The sequence below is a fragment of the Cydia pomonella genome, chromosome 16 (genome assembly GCF_033807575.1).
Source record: "Cydia pomonella isolate Wapato2018A chromosome 16, ilCydPomo1, whole genome shotgun sequence".
In the NCBI taxonomy this organism is placed as follows: Eukaryota; Metazoa; Arthropoda; class Insecta; order Lepidoptera; family Tortricidae; genus Cydia; species Cydia pomonella.
In genome coordinates, this window is record NC_084718.1 from 7,141,004 (window position 1) to 7,164,712 (window position 23,709).

The 23,709-nt window shown below is 39.3% G+C and overlaps 1 protein-coding gene across 1 annotated transcript; it reads right to left on the reverse strand.

Annotated features, from left to right (window-relative positions):
- Positions 1–26: 26 nt before the first annotated feature.
- Positions 27–23,519, reverse strand: LOC133526680 (pre-mRNA-processing factor 6). The gene is made up of 17 exons (XM_061863385.1): positions 23,278–23,519; positions 23,137–23,196; positions 22,932–23,055; positions 19,605–19,735; positions 19,197–19,456; positions 18,623–18,883; positions 18,099–18,292; positions 16,940–17,210; positions 16,261–16,397; positions 15,890–15,967; positions 15,121–15,337; positions 13,984–14,147; positions 11,718–11,894; positions 10,941–11,074; positions 10,311–10,461; positions 4,333–4,443; positions 27–1,313 (listed from the first exon to the last, which is right to left on the reverse strand). The coding sequence occupies exons 1-17, from the start codon at positions 23,370–23,372 to the stop codon at positions 1,089–1,091; spliced, it is 2,790 nt and encodes a 929-aa protein (XP_061719369.1). The 5' UTR covers positions 23,373–23,519; the 3' UTR covers positions 27–1,088.
- Positions 23,520–23,709: the final 190 nt, after the last annotated feature.

Consider the following 23,709-nt stretch of genomic DNA (forward strand, 5'->3'; position numbering starts at 1 on the left):
AATAGGTTAAATGAAAACACAATCAGTTCAAACTAACATTATATTACGATTAAGTCTAACTTAACATTAAATTTAATTAGTCTAAATTGACTTCTAACGACAACCCGTGCCGTCCTAATACCAACGTCAAGAACGTTCTCACTTATTTACAATGCTCTTTACACGACTTCACAAATATTATAAGACCGGGCCCGAATTCTGATTTTCTAGCGCTCGATTTCGTGTAGTTAGTTTAATATTATCTCCTCTAGTAGACATTCAAATACATAAATATACAAAGAGAATTGAAACCGAGTGGCTAATACGACTACTCGACTAGATTCCCAATTTGTATCGCTCGTATTTCAAAAATAGCAATTCACCGTTTTCCACAGATTTCGGAGTGACGACATCGAGCGCGCGAAAAAATCTGCCCCCTGACCTGACACGAAAAAAACCGGGACTAAAAACTTTGTACTATTGTTAAATTTTGAAATAACACTAATTTCCAAATTAATTAAGGTTTTCACTCATTTCTTTTCAATTGTAATGTAACACATTTGTTTGTCAGCGTCAGACGGAGACTCGTCATTAAATGGGAATATTGTGATATACACTTCAGTATAAATATTTTTATACTATAACAATTTTCTAAGACAACGACAATTTTCAATGACGAAGTAAAACTTGTTTTCACACTACTCCTAGATGTCACACTCCAAACAACAGTCAACCACGGAACCGTGCATTATCTGTTTTTTTTAGCCAATCTACAGTTAAGGTCAAAACCATGTAGATGTTGCAATGACATTTCACGTAGGCACCTGGGTTGAACCATTAACATTAATACGAGTGCATAGGGAGCACCAGGGCTATAACTGCGAAAATCGAAGTTCGTCAATTGCGGGCGTTTTCCTCTGTCACTCTAATTACGTCTTAGTGAGAGTAAAAGAGAAAGATCCCTGCAATTGGCGATTTCCGGTTTTCGCGGTAGGCCCCCAGTTTTGAATGTCTTTTGTACCGATACACCAGTGGGCGTCAAAGTGTGGTTCTGCTGTCTAACAACCAATATACAATATACTTACCAAATAAACAATCAAATGCACACTTCACGTAGGCACGGGCAAGTTCTTAGCCACTAATAATAAAATCTGTTCAGTGCTAAAGCACCAGTTCTGAATATCTTTCGCGTGCTTGCACCAGTGCTCGCCGTGGCGGGGCTCGGCCGTTTTACAGCGAGTTTTCACTTCCTCTTGCTGTTGTTCGTTGCCGTGGAGTAATTCGAACTTGTAGAAGTATGCCCAGGCGTCACCGAAGTCGGCGTCGATCTTTACCTGTGGGCGAAGGAAATCGGTTTTACGAAAATACCCGGGGAAAACAATGTGAAACACCTTTTAGCGCTTTAGATTAATTTATATCGGCACAATATGACGCTTGTGACATCACGCGTTATTCTCTCTTATTAACTCTATAGTAACTAATCGCCCAGCAGCATGTTGTAGTAACAGCAAAGATAATTTGAAATAGAGGTGTATTGTCAAAGAAAACTTTGTAGCCACGTAAATTTAAAGAATAAGGATCAAAGTCAAATGACGTTCTAAAAGTTTTAATTATGAGTCGAAAGATGGCAGTAAATCTACGTCGGTTTTCTTTAACAATACACCTCTATTTCAAATTGTCTTTGGTAACAGGCACTACGTCTGTTTGCCATATTTGGCAGACTCCTCATGATTATCACATTCTTGTTCGTGTTTATGTAATCAGGAATCGGTTCTATGAATAAATGCTGCGTCACTAATGCGTTAATGTTAATATTACAGTATATTTTCTGAATGGAGCAGAATTTAATGGCATTAAAACAGCCGACTGCTGCAGAATTTAACGGCATTAAAACAGCCGACTGCTGCAGAATTGAATGGCATTAAAACTGCCTACTGCCTACCGCGGTACCGCTAACCTACCTAATCGCGGCCATAAAGAGGATAATGAAATCTAAATTACGAAAATACATTTAAAAAACAAGGGCAAATATATATATATATATATATATATATGCGTATTCAATTATTTAAAAATAGAAAATGTGTGACAAAGGAGACCAAATCATCATTAATAAATTTGACGTCACAGCGCACGTGTCTTGCTAACGTCATAGTAACAAATCGTTTTGTCGTTTAGGTATTTATGAGTGAGGAAAATAGCCTATTATCCAATTCGTTCCGAATGCGTAACGTGCTTGTTATCAACGTTATTCGTATAAAGTGCCTTTGTTTAATTTGTGTGTCGGATACATTAACGTTCCGAGACGTGCATGAACATTATTTTTGTACATTGCATTCACGAAAAAAACATGTACACTAGCTTAATAAATGGGCAATAAAGTCGTGTATACATATTTATGGCACTTTTTTCGTATCCATTTTTTCAGACGTGACTGTACATGTACTTTACATGTAAACAGGTACTTTGAATTTATTACCGTTGTGGGTGTAAATTAAAAGCGATGACAAGCGTGCTCGACATGGCGAAAGTATAAACTTCAGCTGTCTCAAAAGTGATACATTTTTTTTTGTGATCATCAATATCCGATCTTGGCTGTATCTACAGTATAGGTACTTTACAAATACACTTAGTTACAAGCGTACACTGTCGCGATATCGCGTCAACAGAAAAGTTGCATCTGCCTTCCATTGATACGATATCGCATCACGGGATTTCACGGGAGGGAGGTTTTAAAAATCCTGAAGAACTGGCAGTCAATCTTGGCTTAATTAATTACGCTACACAGACCAATCCCTATAGACTAAGCTTATAGGACCTGTTAGCAGTGTGCCCGTCTGTACGAAAATAAATCGTAAATTTGAATTCGTTCCCCAATAATGGTATAATGCAGCGTAAAATGGTATGGCAAATCATCTAAGACTTTCAAATACAAAACAGATGAAATAACATTCCATAGGTAAGTCAACCACATTATTTTGTTGAAAATTGTTCCTTGTCCGCGGGGTTCATGTTATACTGGTCAATATGGTTGTACTGAGCGGGAACGAAGTACGCCCGTCCCTTTTCGACAACTTGAAAATGCAATGTGCTATCCCTTTCACGTAAACGAATAATGATGTGACGATGATGGTTTCATCAGTTGCGGGGAGTTCGTGCTTTCGTTCGTACCGTATTGTGTCATTTAAAAAAATATAACAAACTGTTAATTAATATGTAGTTTAGTTATTTCGTTGGTAGTTTATCTTAGTAGAATGATCATTATTGAGATAGTATCAAAATAAGAAATGAAATAACAAATCCAATTTTTAGCAGGCTTTCAGAGACGGGAACGCCCGTGTGACATTCTCCTAGTTGCAAACGTCCAAAGCCTGCGATTGCCACTAAAGTGACGAGGTATAAAAATATGTGTATTTTTGAAATTCTATAAGATTCATTTATATATCAAGAAAATTTGCATTGCAAACCTCTTACGGCCGTATATTAATTAATGATTATAATATACGGCCGCAATAATAATCTCGTAGCCAGGATTATTCACCAGGAACTTGTTCTTCTATATACGGCCTTGTCGACCGCGAAGTACCTACCGTACTACTACAAGTACTCACCTAGCACTATCTATAGTTCTATATTATCCTTCAGTGGTATCATGGTCGCATTTTTATCACCTGTCATGTCATGCGTCACTTTCACACTTACATACTTGTTAGAACGTGACGGGCATGGTGACAAATGATAAAAAGCCGACCATCTTAGCCCTACTGTTTGGAGTTACCCCGAAGCACCTTATTATTTTAACGCCTTTACCAAGTACATACATACTGTCTAAATCTCATGAATGTGAATTTCAACACAAAATGTATGCAACATCCAGTATTCAATTTCATACATATTTTCTGGGACCCTTATTATATTATGATTTTAATCTTATCCCATTAATATGCAAATTAATTTTTTTTATACATTTTTAAAGTACGTAATTAATCATCATATTGTTTTAATTTTATTAAGTAATTTTTCTGTAGACTTTACTGATAACAATTTTACTACAATATTACCACGATAAAGTACGGTATCACTGGTACCAGAACCACTTCCCGTAATGAACATGTCCCATCCCTACGCATACACGTGCCAGCGCGCCATGTTTGCGACGGCCAATCGCAACGCCGTGAGCACCCGTCCCGCACCTCACGGTTTGGTGATTCGCGTCGCGAACAAAATGGCCAATATTAGGCTTCTATAGGCAGTTTTCTGTGTTACGCTAACATGACTCGTGAGTGACATTTGCAAAGCAAAAAGCTGCGTCGATTTTTGTGTACAAAATAATTTCATCAATATAAGTCTTACCGTGCGATTGAACCACTCCCTGCACTTATTCAGCTTCCTCTCAGTCCAGAAGAGTTGCGAAACAGCCAGCAATACGTGGGCATCGTGCTCGCATTTTTTAAGGGCGTCCACCTGTGGACAAATGAATTTCAACCTTATAGCTTGCACAGTAAAATCAGTATTTTAAATCTCGTGAACAAATAGTTATGTACAACTGAACTTCAACCTAAAAGCTTAATCAGTAAATTTCTAGATACGAGCCGGGTAGCCTTAGGCTTGATTTTCACTAAGGCGAAGACAAGCGGAGATGGGAGGAATCAACCAACAGCATTCAATATATAAATATTACAGTTCAGTATTACATAAATTGACTAAGTCTCACAGTAAGCTCAATAAGACTTGTATTGAGGGTACTTAGAAAACCAAGGGACTTTCTCTGGCTGCGTCCTCCGGTAGCTATTAAAGAACCTTCCTGTCCCAGCGAGCACCAGTTCTATGAGCCATGTGACCTTGAGGATTTCATTTCTAATTCGAACTCGCAAAGATTTTCCGAGCTCCATAAGAGTCCTTATTCCTACAGACGAGCGTATTTTGTAAAATGCTTCCTTTTTCATTCAAGATTACGACGTAACTATTAGTATTTATTCAAAAACTGATATCGTACTTAAATAATCGTTTCCTAAACTAGGGGCTCCAACAGTTCAAATTTTCATTTTCTCTTTTAAACCTCTTTTTTAATGAGGTTTTTTGGGAGTCTTTTCCAAATTTTGCAGTGAGATGTGGCGTTTCGGTTCTCAATTTTGCTATAAACAAGAATCATTTGGTACATGAATGACTACAATTTGATTCAACATATCTCGTACGAGGGGCTGGAATGATTAACAATCGAAGATTCATTTGAAAAAACTGATAAAATACCTTCCGAGTTTTCTTAATTTTTTTGGCGAAAACAGGGTTTTATTATATTTTATTTCCGCAAATTGTACGCATATTTTGCTTTAAAAATAATATTATAGCAAACTGTAACTTTATGTTAACCTATAAAAAAAAAATCGTAACTATGGGACCTACATTGCCGTAAATTTATATTTTTTTAAAACACGTATAAATCACGCAGCAGCGACGCCCCGCTCTCAGTCCGCGCGGAGCGCGCTTAGAGGACGGACCTGTGCTCGATTGTCAGGCATTCGTTGCGATCGTAATCAGCTACGGAGTTCCGCGAAGTGCTATATACTGCGATTAGAAAATCTTAATAAAAGTTCATTTTTTACAGTATGCCTAACAGACTCGCTTATTGATGGATTTTCAGTGTTACTTTTTTTTAATACTAAGTCGGTGGCAAACAAGCATACGGCCCGCATATGTACGCCTGCAACTCCAGAAGAGTTACATGCGCGTTGCCGACCCTAACCCCCTCCCGCCCCTCGTTGAGCTCTGGCAACCTTACTCACCGGCAGGAACACAACACTATGAGTAAGGTCTAGTGTTATTTGGCTGCGATTTTCTGAAAAACGCATTTTCACTTGAAATTACGTTAGGGTTTGCATTATTATTTTTGACCCGGATGAAGTCCAAGTTCTCATGATGGAGTCAGGAGTTGGTCACCAGAACTCCTAATCTACTAATTATAATCCCATCGTGTTTGGGCGCAAAAGATTTGCCCTGACGAACACCATCGATCTAGATGAGGTCCAGGGTCTCATGATGGAGTCAGGAGTTGGTCACTAGAACTCCTAATCTACTCATTATAATAACATCGTGTTTGGGCTCAACAGAGTTGCCCTGACGAGCACCTTCAATCTAGATGAGGTCCAGGGTCTCATGATGGAGTCAGGAGCTGGTCACCAGAACTCCTAATCTACTCATCATAACTCCATCGTGTTTGGGTTCAATAGAGTTGCCCTGACGAGCACCATCAATCTAGATGAGGTCCAGGGTCTCATGATGGAGTCAGGAGCTGGTCACCAGAACTCCTAATCTACTCATCATAACTCCATCGTGTTTGGGCTCAATAGATTTGCCCTGATGAACACCATCGACCTAGATGAGGCCCAGGGTCTCATGATGGAGTCAGGAGTTGGTCACCAGAACTCCTAAACTACTCATCATAACCTCATCGTGTTCGGGCTCAATAGATTTGCCCTGACGAGCATCATCAATCTAGATAAAGTCCAGGGTCTCATGATGGAGTCAGGAGTTGGTCACTAGAACTCCTAATCTACTCATTATAATTCCAACGTGTTTGGGCTCAAAAGATTTGCCCTGATGAGCACCATCGATCTAGATGAGGTCCAGGATCTCATGATGGAGTCAGTAGTTGGTCACCAGAACTCCTACTCTACTCATCATAACTCCATCGTGTTTGGGCTCAATAGAGTTGCCCTGACGAGCTCCTTCAATCTAGATGAGGTCCAGGGTCTCATGATGGAGTCAGGAGCTGGTCACCAGAACTCCTAATCTACTCATCATAACTCCATCGTGTTTGGGTTCAATAGAGTTGCCCTGACGAGCACCATCAATCTAGATGAGGTCCAGGGTCTCATGATGGAGTCAGGAGCTGGTCACCAGAACTCCTAATCTACTCATCATAACTCCATCGTGTTTGGGCTCAATATATTTGCCCTGATGAACACCATCGATCTAGATGAGGCCCAGGGTCACATGATGGAGTCAGGAGTTGGTCACCAGAACTCCTAAACTACTCATCATAACCTCATCGTGTTCGGGCTCAATAGATTTGCCCTGACGAGCATCATCAATCTAGTTAAAGTCCAGGGTCTCAAAATGGAGTCAGGAGTTGGTCACTAGAACTCCTAATCTACTCATTATAATTCCAACGTGTTTGGGCTCAAAAGATTTGCCCTGATGAGCACCATCGATCTAGATGAGGTCCAGGGTCTCATGATGGAGTCAGGAGTTGGTCACCAGAACTCCTAATCTACTCATCATAACTCCATCGTGTTTGGGCTCAATAGATTTGCCCTGATGAACAACATCGATCTAGATGAGGTCCAGGGTCTCATGATGGAGTCAGGAGTTGGTCACCAGAACTCCTAATCTACTCATCATAACTCCATCGTGTTTGGGCTCAATAGAGTTGCCCTGACGAGCACCATCAATCTAGATCAGGTCCAGGGTCTCATGATGGACTCAGGAGTTGATCACCAGAACTCCTAGTCTATTCATCATAACTCCATCGTGTTTGGGCTGAAAAGATTTGCCCTGACGTGTACCATCGATCTAGATTAAGTCGAGGGTCTCATGATAGACTCAGTAGTTGGTCACCAGAACTCCTAATCTATTCATCATAATGGTAATTTGATGGTGCTTGTCGGAGTAAATCTATTGAGCCCAAACACGATGGAGTTATGATAAATAGATTACGAGTTCTGGTGACCAACTCCTGACTCCATCATGAGACCCTGGACTTCATCTAGATCGATGGTACTCGTCAGGGCAAATCTTTTGAGCCCAAACACGATGGAATTATAATGAGTAGATTAGGAGTTCTAGTGACCAACTCCTGACTCCATCATGAGACCCTGAACATCATCTAGATTGATGGTGCTCGTGAGGGCAAATCTATTGAGCCCAAACACGATGGAGTTATGATGAGTAGATTAGGAATTATGGTGACCAACTCCTGACTCCATCATGAGACCCTGGACTTCATCTAGATCGATGGTACTCGTCAGGGCAAATCTTTTGAGCCCAAACACGATGGAATTATAATGAGTAGATTAGGCGTTCTGGTGACCAACTCCTGACTCCATCATGAGACCCTGGACTTCATCTAGATCGATGGTACTCGTCAGGGAAAATCTTTTGAGCCCAAACACGATGGAATTATAATGAGTAGATTAGGAGTTCAGGTGACCAACTCCTGACTCCATCATGAGACCCTGAACATCATCTAGATTGAGTGTGCTCGTGAGGGCAAATCTATTGAGCCCAAACACGATGGAGTTATGATGAGTAGATTAGGAATTATGGTGACCAACTCCTGACTCCATCATGAGACCCTGGACTTCATCTAGATCGATGGTACTCGTCAGGGCAAATCTTTTGAGCCCAAACACGATTGAATTATAATGAGTAGATTAGGAGTTCTGGTGACCAACTCCTGACTCCATCATGAGACCCTGGACTTCATTTAGATCGATGGTACCCGTCAGGGCAAATCTATTGAGCTCAAATACGATGGAATTATAATGAGTAGATTAGGAGTTCTAGTGACCTACTCCTGACTCCATCATGAGACCCTGGACTTCATCTAGATTGATGGTGCTCATCAGGGTAAATCTATTGAGCCCAAACTCGATGGAGTTATGATGAGTAGATTAGGAGTTCTGGGGAGTTCTGGTGACCAACTCCTGACTCCGTCATGAGACCCTGGACCTCATCTAGATCGATGGTGTTCGTCAGGGCAAATCTTTTGAGCCCAAGCACGATGGAATTATAATGAGTAGATTAGGAGTTCTGGTGCCCAACTCCTGACTCCATCATAAGAACCTGGATGGACTTCATTCGGGTCAAAAATAATAATACAAACCCTAACGTGATTTCAAATAACACTGAAACTCTATAGCACTAATGTGCACAAACGATTGGCATCTTGACTAGGCAGCATGAGTGCGTAGCCACCATGCCAATCGATACGACAACGAAACACTATCTGTCTCTCTCTCGTACTAATATGCACAAACGATTGGCATCTTGGCTGGGCAGCATGGGTGCGTAGCCAACATGCCAAACGTTTACGATACGACAAGGAAACACTATCTGTCTCTCTATCGCACTAATATGCGCAATCGATTGGCTTCTTGGCTAGGTATCATGGGTGCGTAGCCAACATGCCAATCGTTTACGATACGACAACGAAACACTACTCTCTCTCTATCGCACTAATATACGCAAACGATTGGTATTTTGGCTAGGCACTAAGCAAGTGTGTGGCCAACATGCCAATCGTTTACGATACGACAACGAAACACTATCTGTCTCTCTATCGCACTAATATACTTTATTTATACCTGCAGTCATTTACTAACTTCTTCATTTTCCATTGGTGTGAAAGAGACAGAATAAAGAGCAAGGGTTATAGTACACTCTGTTGTCTGTACACTTAGTAGTAGTGTACATAAAAAAAAACTACTGTGCATATACAATAAAATAAAGAGTGCCCATATGATATCATATGACACTAAAATTAATGTTGCTTGAAATTATATTGTAAACTATCAAGATTATTCTAGTCTACATTGAAACGCGCGTCGCGTTGCCGGCGCTCGCGTACCGAGCGCCAACGCCATCTATCGAGCGTTATTTCGTGAAATCGGAGAACGCTCCAAGGATTAAGGGCTCTTAAGTGACTTATTAGACTCTATATAAGTGACCACGTCAATATGTGTATGTGTTTACAAACACAAGAAATACAAAATATCTCTATATAGCCCATGTATGGACCCGGGTACGAAACCAAAAATAGAGGTACGGGCACTGTGAATGTAATCTCGCTTTTTGTGTTAGGGATGCACAGCACAGCGGATGTCATTCCAGATCTAGAGCAGAACCCAACTGGGGAAGTACCTCCAAAAACCGCAGCCAAAACACTAGACCTTCTCATAGTGTTGTGTTTCTGCCGGTAAGTAAGGTTGCCAGAGCTCAACGAGGGTGCGGACGGTTAGGATCGGCAACGCGCATATAACTCCTCTGAAGTTGCAGGCGTACATAGGCCACGGAGACTGCTCACCATCAGGCGGGCCGTATGCTTGTTTGCCACCGACGTAGTATTTAAAAAAAACTTTCTGTCCCAGCGACCACCGATTCTATGAACCATGTGACCTTGCGGATCTCATTTCTATTCGAACTCTTAAAGAAATTCCGAGCTCCATTGCTTATTAAGTGACTTATTAGACCCTTTATAAGTGACCACGTCTATATGTGTTTCCAAACAAAGTCAATACAATAAAAAAGTGTGTATAGCCTGTGCAACTCACGCTCTTGGTCTTCCTCTGCGGCCGCGACTCCATGAAGATGGCGTCGGCCCACAGGCGGCCCGCGGCCGGACACTCCTGCAGGGCTTTGGCCATCACGGCGTTCGCTATCTCCGCGCTGCCGTTCCGCCTTTCTAGGCGCACGCTTTCTAACCTGAAAAGTAAATAAAGTAAGCTTAGGTTATAATGAAAAGCCTATATCCTCTAGCCGCCTATACGCCAAAACTTGCCAGGAGAAATGAAATTTTAATTTGTCTAAATAAAGATTCAAACAAAATAGAATAAAACTTGAGGCCTTTTAACTTTCATTATTTCTTCGGTATACAAGATGTAACAAAAATAGCGGGGATCCATTTGAGGGCATATTCGGTATCGTGTTCTGATTAGGAAAAAGTAGAAGTAATTTTTTTTGACGCAAATTTTTTTTTCTTCGTAAAAGATTAAAATTTTTGGCGTAAAATAACATTGTATATTGATTCCGTTCATATTACATATTGTAGCCACATTTATAATATTTAAGAGTTACATAACGGGGGTTTATATGTCCCAATGTTTATCGACTTCAAGAGAATGTTTCATTTTATGTTTTTTTATTTAAGGTCAAATCAAAACTCTTTGGTACTAGTAACTTACCATAGCTCAGCATTCTTTGGATTCCTAAGTCTAGCCTTCTCCAGAACTGATCTGGCTTTTGTGATGTGCTTTAATTTCTCCTCCAGCCGCGACAGTAATATCCACATGGGAACGCTGGTCGCGCATTTTTTCAACTGTAACAAAGATTCATTTGAGAATTACATTTATTTGTGTTTTTCTCTGAAAATTGAGAATACAACCGGTAAAAAATTATACGGAAATTACCGGTATTTCTCATACTAAATATTTACCTACCGTTTCTCTACCTGAAAGTAAACCTTATTGTATCCTGTAAAGGTCCAATTTCAAGCTACATTTAGAACGAAATATACTGAATGATCTACTTTATTCTACAATAGAGTCAATATTATCTTACGTGAAATTAGTATTATTTTGTTTTGTTTTTCAATGTTTATTGCACCTAAAATCTTGAAATTTAAAAACAGACAACTCTAAGCCAGTCAATTTATACTTTTTAAATCCATTCTACGGGTTTTGTCAAAATATTCATTCATTAATGCGATAAGAAAAGACATGACAACGCCATCAGGTGACAACCAAAACGAAAACTCACTAATTCGATACTCCCACAGCTTCAGAGCCATAGTGCTACTAACGAAACAAAGTTCATTTTTGTTTATTTATATTATTTATTTTAACAATAACAATAATTTTTAGGTGTTCACCTGACGATATGCTTTGTTATATTACTCATTATTCTCAGTTTTAAGTTAAAAATTGAGATTTCGGCTCCATACAAGAAAAATTGAACCTTACCCCTTGCGTATAAGTGTTATGCGCGTCCTCATCCTTGCCCATCTGCTCCTCTATCTGCCCTTTCATCATGTGCAGCTTCGCGTAGTCGCCGAACACTTTGATTGCTTCCTCCAGTAGTTTCAAGGCAACTTCTAGATTGTTGAGCGCCCATTCCAGTTTGGCGGACTTTATCATTACCTGTTGAGTAAATAGGACATTAGCATTAGAACAAAGACCGGGAAGTGAAGCGAGGTCTTATAGTAACTCAAGGTTGGGAATTTTTATTCTAGCCAAGGTTTGTTTAAATGAATATATGTAATATATTGTTAAATAGGGGCGACCAGTGGCTCAAGTCTACTTTACCGCCCGAGCAGTGTCGTCTATAGGATCCAATTTCTACTAGCTTGTCCAATGGAGGGCAATGACCTACAGATCAGACGTCGAAGAAAAAGTGACTCAAATTAGCTCCAACTTGCCCAACAGGTATGTTTGACCAAAGGGAATTTGAAATAGAGGTGGATTGACAAAGAAAATTTTGTAGCCTCATTAAATTTACTGCCATCTTTCGACACATGATTTAAACTTTTAGAACGCCATTTGACTTTGATCCTTATTCTTTCACTGGTATTTGTTCAATTTGTTTAATATCAAATGGCGCAATCTTACCGGGCATAAACCAAAGGTTGTAGCGTCATCACTCGAAACGATGCCGCCATACCTTTGGTCTTTGATCTATGAGATGGCGTTTCTTTTTTGACAATCCACCTCTATTTGAAATTCTCTGTGGTTTGACGAAACTCCACTGCCGCCTATACCAAGAATATTTTTTGAATATTTATAACCGGCGCGTCTTGCTAAAGCACCAGCGACATGATTTCAAAGTCAAAGTCAAAATATTCTTTATTCAAATAGGCCTAGCAACAAGCACTTTTAAATCGTCAAATTTTACAAATATCATCTTAATCTAAATATCAGAGCAATTTATTGATGCAGTTATTATTGTTCTAAAAAAAACATTGAACTATTATAGATATGGTAAACTTAATAATAAGAATTTCACAAAAAGGATCGTCAAACATCAAAATTGTATAAAAATACTAGTCTAGAACCTTTCTAGAATAAAATCTAAATGTCAAAAAATACGGTATATATATACATTGAATTATCAATTTCATCATTAATAACATAACAATAAATAATTCATTCTTTACAATCACACTTAATCCCACGGTGTTTCATCATTCATGTAGTCTTGTGTGCTATAATAGGCTTTAGAGATAAGCTTACGTTTTACATAATTTTTAAATTTACTAACAGACAATTCAGTTATAATATTAGGAAGTTTATTGTAAAATCTTACACAATTACCCATGAATGATTTCTTAATTTTATGGAGCCTAGTGAAGGGCACTGCGAGCTTATGCTTATTTCTAGTATTAATATTATGTATTTCACAGTTTTTATTAAAACTGGCAATGTTTTTATGTACATACAGAATATTCTCATAAATATATTGACAGTGCACTGTCATTATGTTAATGTCCTTAAACTTATCTCTAAGTGTGTCTCTATGGTACATTTTATATATTGCACGAATAGCCCTCTTCTGCAGAACAGAACAAAAATGGTATTTATCTCTGAAGCACTGCCCCATAGTAAAATACCATATGACATTATGCTATGAAAGTAACTAAAGTAAACTAATCGAGCTGTTTTCACGTCTGTTAACTGACGGATCTTGCTCACTGCAAAAGCTGCAGAACTCAGTCTATTCGAGAGATTAGCAATATGGGGACCCCATTGTAGTTTAGAATCTAAAGTTATACCAAGAAAAACTGTGCTATCTACTAGTTCCAATTCCTCATCCTTGACAATGACACTTGTTTGCTCATTCCTTATGTGACTTGTAACAAACTTAATGCACTTAGTCTTTTTCTCATTTAACAATAAATTATTAACATTAAACCAATTTACTACTTTAGAAATAGCATTGTTTACATCACTGCAAGCTTGTTGCTGTCTGCAAACAATACTATGTCATGGTGGGTCTTTACAAGGTAAGGCAGGTCATTAATGTAGATAAGGAACAGGAACGGCCCCAATATTGATCCCTGCGGTACACCCATAGAGACCAATGACCCCGGTGATCGCTGTCCACTCACATCAACCCTTTGTATTCTACCGTGTAAGTAAGACTTTATTAAATTCATTTTTTCAATCTGTCATATAGGTCTTGTCAATATTTCCGCACATAAGTAATTGAGAAATACAATATGGTACAACTTACTCTAGGTGTCGGTGCCGATGCTCGCGCTTTAGCCAGCAGCCGTCTCGCTCTATCGTATTCTTTGTTCTCGCTCTCAAGTTTCACAGCAGCAAGCCAAATTTCTTCAGAGTTCGGGTTGGCTTGGAAAGCTAGCGACAGAATACCACGGGCTGCTGGGACATCACCTACAAATAACTAATATGAGACAGTCATACTCAAAACAACCTAGTCCACTCACACAGCCGAATTTTTCGGAATTTATGTACATACGAAATATCATGTCATATTTACCAGTCGCTTTAAGTGAAGGGAAACATTGTGAGGAAACCGGACTAATCCCAATAAAGCCTAGTTTACCCTATGGGCTGGAAGGTCAGATGGCAGTCGCTTACATAAAAACTAGTAACTACGCCATTTTTTAGTTGCCATTTAGATTAGTTGCCAAGCGGACCCCAGGCTACCATGAGCCGTGTCAAATGCTGGGACAACGCGAGGAAGATGATGATCAAACTTAAATAAATAAAATATTATAGGGACATTCTTACACAAATTGACTAATGAATGAATGAATGAATGAATGAATGAATTCATTGAAACATTCATGACTCAGGAACAAATTTCTGTGCTCTTCTTCTTGAGTCGGTCCCTCAATGCTGAGGATCGTGACATCATGTCCTTCTGTTGAAGACCAGATTCCTCCATAGGCTTCTATTCCTCGCCAAGCGCATGGCCTCATGCAGTTTTAATTGCATAGGTGCAGTGATTTGAGCACACCATCTAGTAGGGGGAGGGCCCTGAGGTCTGGTGCCTTCAACTTTGCCCGTCATGATAACTCTCGCTAGGCTATCCGGCTGTGCTCATCACACAAATAAATGCCCTTACCGGGATTCGAACCCAGAACCATCGGCTTTATAGGCAGGGTCACTACCCACTAGGCCAGACTGGTCGTCACTTATATAAGAACAGTTAGCTGCAGAGCAGTAATTGATGATAGCCGTAAAACTATAAATGATATTCCAGCATGCATTAGATTCACCTGGACAAAGCACGTTTTGAATGTAAACTGACGGGCATGACATGTAAGTAGTTTCTTAAGATGCGCAGCGTGTAACCAGATGGAAAGGGAACACAGCAGCCGTATAAAATGAATGTTCTTACCAGCCAGCCATTTGGATTTTGCTCCCATCAACCAAAGCACCTCAGACTTGGGACAATGGGCCACAGCTCTTTGCAGCAATGCTTCCAGACTTGCGCGGGTTCCGTGTTGTTTCTCTAAGTACGCGGCGCGTAACCAGATGGACTTCTTTGAAGGGAACACTGAGAGCGCGTAGCCGTAGACTGCGCGGGCGCATTCGTATGCGCCTTCATTTGCACACTGGAAGGTAAATGATTAATAATTCAGCCTATATAAGTCCCACTGCCGGGCACACACCTCTCATAATCGAGAGGTCATGGCCTATAGTCCCCACGCTGGCCCAAAGTGGGTTGGGGACTTCACATACAACTTTGAATTTCTTCGTGGATTTACGCAGGTTTCCCTCACCATGTTTTCCTTCACCAAATAACAGAATAGAGGTGAATATCAAATGATATTCCGTACATAAGTTCCGAAAAACTACGTACTAGTCAGAATCTGAACCCGCGACCTTGAATTTCTTCGCGGATTTACGCAGGTTTCCCTCACCATGTTTTCCTTCACCAAATAACAGAATGGAGGTGAATATCAAATGATATTCCGTACATAAGTTCCGATAAACTACGTGCGAATCAGAATTTGAACCCACGACATCCGGATTGAAAGTCGGACGTCACACCCACTAGGCCACCACATGGTTACAATTCATAATTTGTATGAACCATTGTGGGTAGTTTATATTAATATAATAAACATTTACTACATACAAGTATTTAATAAAATGAAACTCACTGCTTCGGCGTCTTCCATCCAAGTGTGTTTCTGGTCCTCTTGTTCAATACCTTGTCCAATAACAGATCTGATGATAGCCTGAAAATAAAATATCAACCTTTTTTTTACACGGGAATGCCCGGGAATAGTGTTTGCTCTCAACTCCTTTGAAGTACGAGATTCTATTTTTTACTCCGTTGAATAAGAAAGAGCAAGTTTTTTTAAACGTTTGGCGCCTTCATTTATTACGTAAGACGATTTAGGGGAGAGGGGGTACGACAATGTCTTGTCCGTTGGCGCTTAGCGATATGTTCGCTCGGGTATCATCTTTTCTACTGTGTGTAGTAATCTAAAATGATTCATATATCAAACTACATAAGGTCGATACTCACCTGACAAGTATGAACGGCGCCGGATTTTTCTGCCTCCATAGCCTCTTTGAACCAGTGCTCGCGGTTGATCTCCACCCCGTTAGAACTTAGCGATGTGATGGCTCGGTCTATGATCTTTTCTACCATGTGGGTGTTGCCTGCGAAAAATATGGTTTTTGAGACATGGAAAGCAGCAAGTAATACTTTTAGACAACTTTAACAAAAAAATACCAAATAGTTTTCTGAATTACATATTTACTTTTTTAAAGATGAGTTCAAGGAATTGTCCACAATTAAATTGCCTGATTTAGAACAACTTTTTCTTCAAGCGAACCCATCAGTAGATATTTTATCTCTAGTAAAATGTCAAGCCTAGCTAAAATTAACTGGTACTTTACGCGGAGAACCTAAGGCAGACATCGAAAATAGAATTACGCTATGTGCCTCTTCCTTGAAGGTGAATGAAATTCGTATTCGTATCTAGTCGTAGGTACAATACACATTTGAGGGCACAAAACAAGAAAGTCAAATCTGCCTATCCGTCGGAATATTCTCCCTAGCCTTATTCAAGACTTTCCTCGCGTTTTCATAGGTCTCGAGCCTTGCTAAACCCAGCCACAACTCTACACTAGTCAGACAGTCGGAGATCACTCGACAGCGCGGGAAATAAGATTTAAATAATGGAACTAATGCAACTTACCATGAGCTTCTTCAAGCTTAGCAGCAGTCACCCAAATCTGCCTATCCGTCGGAATATTCTCTCTAGCCTTATTCAAGACTTTCCTCGCGTTTTCATAAGTCTCGAGCCTTGCTAAAGCTAGCCACAGCTCTACGCTAGTAGGGCAGCATTCCACGGCACGAGAGAGGAGAATGCGGGCGTCTTCCGGGTTCTCTAGTTCGACTGCGGCCTTCCAGAGACGGACTGAGTTGGGGATGTGCTCTAAAGCCTTGCGGTAGACTCGCCGTTTTGCCTGTGAACAAAAAAACATCAATATAACCTCGCTAACGAATCGCACTATGAAATTAGGCTCCTACTCCAAATTGGCAGCCATATATTCGGTAGATTCCTGACCGCATGTGCTATGACAACTCTAGTAGTATTTCTAGGTTGTAGCCTGGTCGCTTTTAGCAAAAATAAATTGAAACGGAGTTGGATTGTCAAAGAAAACGTTGTAGCCACATTAAATTAACTGCCATTATTCGACACATGATTAAAATAAAACTATTAGAACGCCATTTGACTTTGAACCTTATTCTTTCACTGATATGTGTTCAATTCGTTAAATATCAAAAAGTGTGGCGCTATCTAATAGATCAAAGGCCAAAAGTATAGCGGCATCGTTTCGAGCGATGGCGCCACAACCTTTAGCGGATACCCGGTAAGATGGCGCCACTTTTTGATAGTTAACAAATGTAACACATATCAGTGAAAGAATAAGGTTCAAAGTCAAATGGCGTTCTAAAAGAGTTAATCATGAGTCGAAAGATGTCAGTAAATTTACTGTGGCTACAAATTTTTCTTTGACAATCCACCTCTATTTCAAATTCTCTTTGCTTTTAGTCCTAGTTTATTGATACCAATGTATCACTACGAATAACATCAAGACTTTCTTACCCTAGTTTTTGTTCTAAATAGGTTCTTCGGCCAGTGTAGATGTTCCTCGGCCGAGGCGCCGCGCGCGTTTTTCTCGCATGAGCACGCCGCCTCGGCCGAGGCACGTCTACACTGGCCAGATTGTGCGCGAGGAAATTGCCTCGCGCGTATGCTCGCTGTGTGTGGACCCGCCTAATCTGCAGCCTTGCAGCCTACGACTTTAGTGAGACGAAAAATATCAAGAAAGGCTTAAAAGCTTTCTTACCTTAGGTTCTTGTTCTAAATCTGCAGCCTTCACCCAGATCCTCACACTATGCGGTAGATTCCTGGCAGCATGTGCTATGACGGCGCGAGCAGTGTCCCTGGGCTGTAACCTGGCTGCTTCCAGCCAAAGCTCTTCACTACTTGGGTTCACTTCACAGCCCTTCATAATGAGGTTACGGGCTGATTGCACTTTTCCTGTAAGTATAGAGGCATGGTTGTTAGAGGGATGGTAGTCGAAATTCGCGATCTGCATTCAGTTATCGAGGGATTTATACCCCAAAATCTCTCGTACCATGAAGGGAAAAAATCATTAAAGGAATCAGGTTTTACTTTGCAGAAATCCACGTGTTTTGGCGGCCGCCATTGCTCACCCACTAACGTAATGGCAGCTGACGTCCACGAGAGTTCATACATCTCCCGTAACCATTAGGTACATGAGTTATCGCCCGGGACACTAGTACTATCATGTATTTTCTCGATAAAATAAAAAAAATAAAAAGACATGACGTAAAAAAGATAACTCACCAGTAACTTCTTCTAATCGAGCACTAGCAATCCAAGCAGGCGGGTGGTTCGGATTTGTCTCACGCACGGACTTTAGCAGCAACCTGGCTTTCTTTATATCATTAATGTCCCCTCCGTACGTGGGTATCATCGACTGGAGATCCGTGAGGTAACCTTTGGGATCGACGACAGTTTGACCGGTGACTGAGTCAGAAACCTGGGATAGTTTGACTGTCATGAGGGTGTTTCTCGCTTGACCGATCTTTCGCAAGTCCAGATCACCTGAGAAAAAAATGCATTAAGAGAGGAGAAGGAAAACGGAGCAATGAAAATACGATTATTTTGATTATTAAACATCATAGACAACCTTCCAAACAGGAGTAACATAGTGCAAAATACTGCAGCCGCTAATTAGACGACCCCGTACATTATCCGGTTACTTAACCAGGACGTTTGACAACACATTTACCACAAATTGTATGGCGCCCAACAGCACCATTGACGCAGCTGTTAAATTTTCGGGATTAAATTTTCTATTTTGCATACTTGAAGTTTTTGTATTTCTTTGTATTAGTACACACATAAAATAACTTACCAGATGGAGTCAACATCCCCGGAGTCATAACTCCAGGCATCATAGAAGCCAAGCCTGAATTAGGGTCAATGGACGAAGTGGACTCTCCTCCCAAATTCCTGGACAGTACACTATCTGGCAATGGGGTAAACTTCTCAGCGCGAGGGTTACGTTGTTTTCTGTTACGCGCATCACCTACTTCAGGAATTGCTGACCATTCGTCTTCCGATACAGTTTTCAATTCTCGCTTCAGGTCAGAAAACTGCTGCTGTATTTTTGGTCTGGAAATAAATTATTATAGGGTAAAATCAGTTACTTGATTTGGACATAAAATATCTGGCTGATATTCGTAGCTGGAGCTGGAGTCAACAGATGCTAGAGCAAATTGCATATAAAAAAAAATCATGTAAAAATTATCAAATATCTTACCGTTCCTGACGATATCTTTCCAAGTCTTCTTTGAGTCGTTTTTCTCTATATTCTTTTCGTTTCTCATCCATTCTCTTGTCAATTGACTCATAAATCGCATCAGCCTCTGCATCATCTTTGTCATATGGATCCTAAACATGCCAGACATTTAATTAATGGTTAACACATGGTTAGCAGCTAGAAATTAAATAAAAGATTGATAGAAACTCTAATTTTTTTAGGTATGTATAATCAGAAGAGACCGAACCTCCCCATACTTAAGTCGAAAGGGGATGATGACCGCTTAATCATACATAGTCCCCATTTTCCTCTCTAGATATTATAGAGTACGCAATTTGATGTATATTAAGTACAGTTATGCCCCTACGTTTGTTTTTTCGATTTTTTAATAAATATAACACCTTTTAATTTTTTTATTGGTATTTGTTTTTATAATCCTCCTCCTTAATCTTATAATAATAAAAAAACCGGACAAGTGTGAGTCAAACTCACCCACCGATGGTTCCGTACATGTTCCAGGGTTTTTTATTTTTTACAAATTTATCGTTTGTAGATTTTTCCCTGTCCTTGTAGTATAAGACGATATTACTTGCCAAATTTCATATTTTTATAATATAATAATATAAGCCTTTTATTCAGACAATTTTTACATTTTCAAGTTTAAATTGTACATTTCTTATCAGATATGTAGTTTGACATAAAATTTACTATTTCAGACAACATCGGTTTGGTCTGTAATACAGACTCTGTATGCCATGTAGCAAAGGCCTCTTCCATCCCTTTTCATTTTCTTCTATCTCTCGCCAGTCTGGTCCAGTGCCTCCCTGCGAATTTTACGATTTCGTCTTCCCATCTCATTTTTGGTGGTCCATGTTTTCTTTTTCTATCTTTTAGAAACCACCATATAATTCTCTTACTCCATTTCTCTTTGCCCCTGATCATATGTCCTGTCCACCTCCATTTGAGTGTTTTAACTTTGATTGTTACATCTTCCACACGTGTTTTGGATCGAATAAACTTGTTTCTTATTCTATCTTTCAGTTTAACTCCAATCATGCTTCTTTCCATGGACCTTTGACATACTTGCAGTTTAGTACTGTCTTTGCAAATATTTTATAGACATTTGACATCAGACTAATAGGTCTATAGTTGTTTATGTTATAAGGGTCGCTTTTTTTGAACAACAATACAATGTATAATGTTTGAAATAGTCCATTGCGTAGGTATTATTTCTTTAGTGATAATTTCGTTGAAGAGAGCAGTTAGTACTGGAATCGTAGCGTCTTTTGTTATACCATCTGGTCCGGGAGATTTCTCCTTTTTTTGAGAAGTGATAGCATGTTCGCCTTTGGCTTCTAATATGGTTGGTATTTCCTCTTCTTTTCCTTCATCCAAATTGATTCTATTCTGTTGTTCTGTCGTTTCGTAAAGGTCCCTGTAAAACGTTGTAGTTACTTCTAGTATGTTTTGTCTCCTTGTTTCACAACTATCCATGCGGTTGTTATTTACTTTAGTGATCCAGCTTTTTTAGGGTTCCGTAGCCAAATGGCAAAAAACGGAACCCTTATAGATTCGTCATGTCCGTCTGTCTGTCCGATTCTGTCACAGCCACTTTTTTCCGAAACTATAAAAGCTATACTGTTCAAACTTGGTAAGTAGATGTATTCTATGAACCGCATTATGATGTTTACACAAAAATCGAAAAAAAACAATAAATTTTGGGGGTTCCCCATACTTAGAACTGAAACTCAAAAAATCTTTTTTCATCAAACCCATACGTGTGGGGTATCTATGGATAGGTCTTTAAAAATGATATTGAGGTTTCTAATATCATTTTTTTCTAAACTGAATAGTTTGCGCGAGAGACACTTCCAAAGTGGCAAAAAGTGTGTCCCCCCCCCCGTAACTTCTAAAATAACAGAATGAAAAATCTAAAAAAAATATATGATATACATTGCCATGCAAACTTCCACCGAAAATTGGTTCGAACGAGATCTAGTAAGTAGTTTTTTTTTTAATACGTCATAAAAATTAAAAAAAAAATTTTTTTTCATCAAACCCATACGTGTGGGGTATCTAAGGATAGGTCTTCAAAAATGATATTTAGGTTTCTAATATCATTTTTTTCTAAACTGAATAGTTTGCGCGAGAGACACTTCCAAAGTGAAAAAAAGTGTGTCCCCCCCCCTGTAACTTCTAAAATAACGGAATGAAAAATCTAAAAAAAATATATGATATACATTACCATGCAAACTTCCAACGAAAATTGGTTTGAACCAGATCTAGTAAGTAGTTTTTTTAATACGTCATAAATGGTACGGAACCCTTCATGGGCGAGTCCGACTCGCACTTGGCCGCTTTTTGTTGTCTAAATCCTTCCATGCTTTTTTAATACCTCCAGTTTTGTTCTCATGCTCTTCTATGACACATTCCCTATATCTTTTCGTAAATTTGCTTTTATTAGTTTACTTAGTGCCACTATGTGGTTCCTTGTTTGTCTACCCTTGTTAGTTTCTTCTATCAGATTTGCTCTTTTTTCAATTAATTTTCTTGTGTAGTCAGTTATTTCCGTTTCTAATGTGTTATTTCTTCTTGTAAGATTTTGTGTTGTTTGTTTAATTTTCCTCTCCCAAAGGTTGTATTTTTCTTGAACACTTAGGTTTTTCTTTCGGTGTTGAAGTTGCTCAAGATATCCTTGTTGATTTTATTAATCTATTCGCAAATGTTACCACATATCTTCAGAACTTTAGGGTTGGGAATTGGTCTTGATTTCTTTTGTGGTTTTGCTTTCAACTTAACTCGTTCCATTCTATGATTTGTTCCATAGTACCATTCTATGCATAGTTTTAGGTCAACAGAAAGTACCCCATACATTTTGATTCCCTTGAGAGTGTCTAAATATATGTTTTTTGCGGCATAAACTGCCATATCTTTTATTTAAGTTAACTTAGAAGATTGATTTTTTTACAGCTTAAAGGGACTGTCGACCTTAGTTGATGTTTTGTTGGTGAGACCTGAGTATTTGGTTTTTTTTTTTTTCAACTCGAGTTTTAACAGACAGACGGACAAGAAAGTGATCCTATAAGGGGTCAGTTTTTTCCTTTTGAGGTAGAACCCTAATAATCGAAATAAAACTAACAAATTCATCAATTGTTATGAAATATGCATTGACATATATCTAAGGACAGGCCTTATGGGCAGTAAGAATGGTACTAGTTCAGTGGTGTCACTCATGAATTCGAACCAATCATGCAGTCTAAGTTCTTATTGCCCGTAAGCCCCGTCCTTAGATTTATGTCAATAGAAATATGAATTTCATATCATTACCTTTGAGAACAGAGATCCACTGTACCCCGAGAACTCATCATAGTTAGAATCATTCAAGTCTTCATCATCATCTTCTTCCTCGTTTTTCTTGCGTTTCGCGGCAGGTGGTGCATGTCGGTCGTCACTAAACAGTTAATAAAGTTATAGTATCAATTTAGAGTAGGGAACAATTTTAGAATAGTACCTATTGTTTATTTATACTTACGATACGTCGTTAGCATCTCGAGCGGGACCGATATCAGATCGAGTAGTGAAACCAGTCGCTCTGAAATGTTTAAGAGTAGTTGCAATTACATGTAAATGTCAATATTAACAAGAATCTTATAAAATTGTATAAAATGCGTACCCTCTCCCAACACCAGCAACATAACCTAAAGGTGCTGGGATTCCGAGAAAATGCTTCTTGTTTTTATTAACAAACGCTTGCGGTGGCACAGACATTGTTCAAGAAAGTACTTATTTATTGCTTAAATATAGTTTTCCGTAGCTTTCAAGAAAATAAATACAATTTCTTGTTGTCGCTATTTGTCACTTGACGTATAACAATGAAATGTTGCCAGGTTTAAATTCCATGCCAGGTGCAAAAATCAAAATCCTGATTTGATAGCTTATCTAGTACATTTATGTCAGTGTGTGCTATAGGCGTGCGCCATTGAGGGACAGAACATTCGCAATGAGCCAAATTAAAAACACGTTTTAACATTCCTGACAACATACCAAAAACAACCTACGTAATTTGGTCGGGTTATTTGTTGCCCACCTCACTAAAATTTATGGT

What these genes read in the sequence shown, in the direction of transcription:
- LOC133526680 (XM_061863385.1), bottom strand. Translation starts at nt 23,372, where the DNA reads ATGTCTGTGCCACCGCAAGCGTTTGTTAATAAAAACAAGAAGCATTTT. An exon ending in CGAGATGCTAACGACGTATC is followed by an intron (nt 23,056 to 23,136) that starts GTAAGTATAAAT and finishes TTAACTGTTTAG; the next exon opens with TGACGACCGACATGCACCAC. An exon ending in GGATGGAAGACGCCGAAGCA is followed by an intron (nt 15,338 to 15,889) that starts GTGAGTTTCATT and finishes TTTACCTTCCAG; the next exon opens with TGTGCAAATGAAGGCGCATA.